General features: G+C 35.2%; 1 protein-coding gene across 1 annotated transcript; it reads right to left on the bottom strand.

Moving 5' to 3' along the window:
* Positions 1-1430: 1430 nt before the first annotated feature.
* LOC110926040 (cytochrome P450 CYP72A219) lies at positions 1431-4573 on the bottom strand. Its single transcript, XM_022169801.2, has 5 exons — positions 4227-4573; positions 2860-3080; positions 2535-2776; positions 2077-2455; positions 1431-1977 (listed from the first exon to the last, which is right to left on the bottom strand). The coding sequence occupies exons 1-5, from the start codon at positions 4507-4509 to the stop codon at positions 1552-1554; spliced, it is 1551 nt and encodes a 516-aa protein (XP_022025493.1). The 5' UTR covers positions 4510-4573; the 3' UTR covers positions 1431-1551.

Raw genomic sequence — 4573 nt, forward strand, 5'->3', positions numbered from 1 at the left:
ATAATGAATATATGATTCCTATAACAGCTTAACCTATACATACTGCATACCTGTATATATATATACTATTTTATTCATTCTTCAATATCGTTTGATTTTATTCGAAGGACTACTATAATTTCAACCGCAGCCAGACCAATGAGATACCAAGTAACACCGGCTAGAATAACTTGCAGCCATGAGCTGTTAACCACATCAACTAACATAGAACCACCTAACATGTGTTTCAATTCCACCAGCAGCAGTAATTTTTATTATTTAGAAACATCATCATCATCATACTCAGTAAATTCTAACAATAGTAAAGTAAAGGTATGGTTTAAGGAGGGTAAGATGTAGACAGCCTTACCTCTACCCCGTAGAAATAGAGAGCATGCTTCCAGTGAGACCCCCAGCTCGATAGTAGTTTTGTATCAAGTCTTGGACATAAGGAACATAACACACAGCAATCGGGACAAAGACCAATTAGTGCATGTACCCTTTTGTCTTTCGGTTATCAAACGCTACCACATGATGCATGATTAACCGTCATCAACTTTTAACGTTATTTTCACGAAGTTAGTAAAATAACGTTAAAATTAGTGCACTTTCACTTTTGCCCCCCAATGACCCACATATATATACACATTATATGCGCATACTGCAAGCGGGGCGTATTATTAGTTAGAAACGATTTTTTTAAATAAAATTTTACATGGACGTATCATGTTAAAAATTGCGTTAACAAAATATTTTAGCTTATTAAATTAAGAGAGGTGATTAAAAAGATGCATTTATAACCCTTTATTAAAAGAGTGAGTGACGTGATTAATAATTTTGAAATTGGGTAGCAGGTGGGATTCGAACCCAGCCCTCTACAAAAACCAAATCTTGTTCTTACCACTAGACTACAATTGTATTAATGTTAACAAATATAGCCGTAAATCTAATATTATTTTTTTATAAATATAGATTTTTTTTTTAATTTTGGAGACCCAGTTTTTTCGGAGGCCCTAAGCCGTGACCTAGCCCAATTACACTAACAGGTCGACCCTGGATTAAAGTTTACTTTATTGATTAAATTCAGAAAACTCTTTAAATTCTGGGTATCTTAAAATACTCTTCCCAAATACATGACTATTATATAATATAGTATAGATTAAATCTTGATTGTGATTGGTGATAAAAGTTGAATCATAATAGAAATTAAAGTAAAGTTTAATAAAACAACAAGGCTTAATTTCTTTGGGCTACTGAGCTGATTATTTGGTCATGTCTTTAATTTTGCCTTTGAGCATTTGGGCTACATTAATTGGGTAAACAAGTTTTACTAAATTTTGTCAAGTAGCAAATGAACAATTGTTTTGTGTTTTGGGTTGTAAATAAATCATCTAATCGTGTGTAAATTACCAATTTAACCCTTTGCTTTAAATAAGGGGGGGGGGGGGGGGGAATGAAAAATTGACTGTTATATACATGGTATGAAATACGAAGTTAAATGGCCAACAAAATATTATATGACAAATTAAACAAGAAACACATTTATGCAGCTAGTTTTGGTCATGATAACCATCAAAGCTCACTCAAAATCAATTGAGCACCAAACTGAGGTTGCAAGGTGATAATGGTATGTGGAGCATGCGCGTATGATGGTGAAAGCTCGAAGGAGAAACGTCTTAGAATCATAACGAGTGCGAGTTTTGCTTCTAACAAAGCAAAAGTTTGTCCAATACATATACGTGGCCCCCCTCCGAATGGGAAATATGAAGCTTTTCCCTTGGTTGCCTTTGACACGCCTTCAGCAAACCTTTCCGGGTTGAACTCGTTCACATCATCACCCCATATATCAGCGTCGTAATGTAAAAGCATCAGGTGCAACATAAGCTGTGACCCGGATGGCAATGTTAAGTTTCCTACTTTAGTTTCTTCATGAATCATCCGTCCTAGGGCTACACCAGGCGGGTATAACCTAAGTACCTCGTGCAAGATCATATTGATCTGCAAGTAAAACGATTTAGTTTGTTGTAAAAACAAGTTTACTCATATATTAATATCTACGATGTCAGGTATTGACAAAGGATGACGTAAGAGACTTACGGTTTTTAAATGATTTAACCCGTCGATATCTGGTTTTCTATCTCCAAACAGTTTTAAAACTTCGTCTCTAGCTCGATCTTGCCAATTCGTGTGTTGACTTAACAAGATCATAGTCCAAACAAGCAAATTTGTAGTAGTTTCTTGTCCTGCAAAGTAGAAAAGTTTGCACTCTTCAATGACTTCATCAATGCTAAGTCCAAATTTGTTGTTCCCTTGTTGCTTGATTTCTTTGTTGTTTGAATCCAACAATAAGCCCAACAAATCTTGTTTGGTACTTTCTCCGGTTTCCTTTAATCGTTTATGGATTATTTTCTTTATCGAACTCTTTACTTCTTGGTCAATCTCCTTCATCCTTGTGTTTCTTTTTGTTGGCAAAAATCTGTAGAATCATACATAGGTAGACGAGTCTTATTCATCGAAAAGAAAATGGTTCAACATAATAAAGACTAGATACTCACCGAGATCCTGGAATATACATTGCTTGTGCGGCTTTTATAACTAGCTTTGCTTGTTCGACTTGAAGTTCAAATATTCTTCTTCCTTCCTCATAACTGCTACCAAATGCTGTACGCGATATAACATCACTGGTCATTGTTTGGAGATGAGGATAAACATCAACTTCACCAGATTTTCCTTTTGTTACCCCTTCCCATTTGTTGATCATCTCATTGCAACTAATGTGAAAGGCTGGCAACATATGCTATAGCAAGAAACAGTGACGACAACAATTGTCAGTTTTCGATCTATTAGTTTAATCAAACAGAAAGCGTGCACAGATGGAACCTTTAGTTTCTCAACATGAAATGCAGGGTTGATGATCTTTCTATGTTTGACCCATTGATCTCCATCAGCACTTGCAAGTCCTCTTGCAAGCATCTTTGTTAATGGATTCCCTCTTGGCTTTTGAAACTGATTATAATTAGCCAATATTTGTCGTATTAATGGAGGTTCTGTTACGTGCACCAGAGGTCTTGGCCCCAACCAGGTGAAGAATATATTGCTACCTATAGCAACAAGATTATATATACTTGCATTTAAAATGTAAGTGTGCAAAATTAATAATTATATGTTAGAAGATAAATATATAAAACTACTCAACAACATCTAACATGTACTTTGGAAATAAAGAAATATTTCAGTCGTTATAACCCCCATTACACGTGTGTGCGCTCAAGTTCGAGTCACACTCGTGAGTAATTTTACAACCTTAAGCTTGGCTAGAATTCGACCTTTGTTTCTTAAGGATGTGGGGAAAACCTTTCCTTGGGATAGAGAAGCTGTCCCAATGAAACTTCCAACTCAAAAAACTTATGTGTTACATATATATGATAATATATATTAATTAGTTTTAAAATCATAACTATATATAAAACTATTTATTATATAACTATGTACGATATTATATTCTACTTTTAAATATAAATACCATCATATCAATATATAACAATATAAGTAGCATGCTATAATATTGTATTATATATAAAGTCTTACATTAATATAACTAACATGGGTTAGGTAGGGAGTCTAAATCAAAGGTGATAAATAGAAGCGGTAAACCCTCACAATCCGAAGAAAGAAACAAAACGACACGAAAGTAATAACTAATAAGGATAATACAAATTGTAAGCCAAACTTTCAAAAATACACTTCTTGCTAAGTCATAACTATCAGTCTATCACTCATGTTCTCAAATAAACTTTAGGGGCTCTTTGGTAGCCTCTTAATGACCATTCAGATGCTACCTCTTAATAGTTTAAAACCTCTGAATGAATAAGAGGTAACCTCAAGTCTGAATGGTTAAGAGGTAACCTCTGAATGGTAAATGATCACATGTCGCATTCTTATACCTTCTTATTGGTAAAATTCTTAAAGGTTACATTAAGAGGTAGTCTCTTAATGACCATTCAGAGGCTACAAAACAGCCCCTTAAATAGCTTAGGGTGGACAGATTTAATTTAAAAAGCTCATTTTTGACTTTACCTATTTAACACCGCACCCCAAAATCCTTCACTTACCATCCTGACACAACTGACACCACGTATAAAGCTCGAGCAAAGCTTATCGATCCAACTTGAAACATCATCTTTTACGAATACTATGATACTATGATGCTATATCTAATCTTCGAAAGAAACTATATATGTACATACCATAAGTCTTTGCAGATGCATAGTTAAACGGCATGACACGTGGAACAATACTGTCGGTTAGTTTGATTGGTTTGAGTTTGGCCTGATTTGTCATCTGCACCATCTCCTTCAAGTCTCCGAACAAAAACTTGTACGGATTTCCGTTCAAACCTTGTTCTCTAAGACTCTTCTCCATGGCCTTCGGTCGTAACCAAACCCAGTTCAAAAATCTCCACCCGTATACCGCCACCGCAACCGCAACACCGCAGTACACAACACTCATGCTCACGCTTATCACTTCCATATCAAATCTAAATCTTGGTTTCAATCGGTAACACCGTTGACTAAATATTATTCTTGAGGGGTAG

The sequence above is a fragment of the Helianthus annuus genome, chromosome 17 (assembly GCF_002127325.2).
Source record: "Helianthus annuus cultivar XRQ/B chromosome 17, HanXRQr2.0-SUNRISE, whole genome shotgun sequence".
Lineage (NCBI taxonomy): Eukaryota > Viridiplantae > Streptophyta > Magnoliopsida > Asterales > Asteraceae > Helianthus > Helianthus annuus.

What these genes read in the sequence shown, in the direction of transcription:
- LOC110926040 (XM_022169801.2), bottom strand. Translation starts at nt 4,509, where the DNA reads ATGGAAGTGATAAGCGTGAGCATGAGTGTTGTGTACTGCGGTGTTGCG. An exon ending in ATGTATATTCCAGGATCTCG is followed by an intron (nt 2,456 to 2,534) that starts GTGAGTATCTAG and finishes ATGATTCTACAG; the next exon opens with ATTTTTGCCAACAAAAAGAA. An exon ending in GGTTAAATCATTTAAAAACC is followed by an intron (nt 1,978 to 2,076) that starts GTAAGTCTCTTA and finishes TTTTACTTGCAG; the next exon opens with ATCAATATGATCTTGCACGA.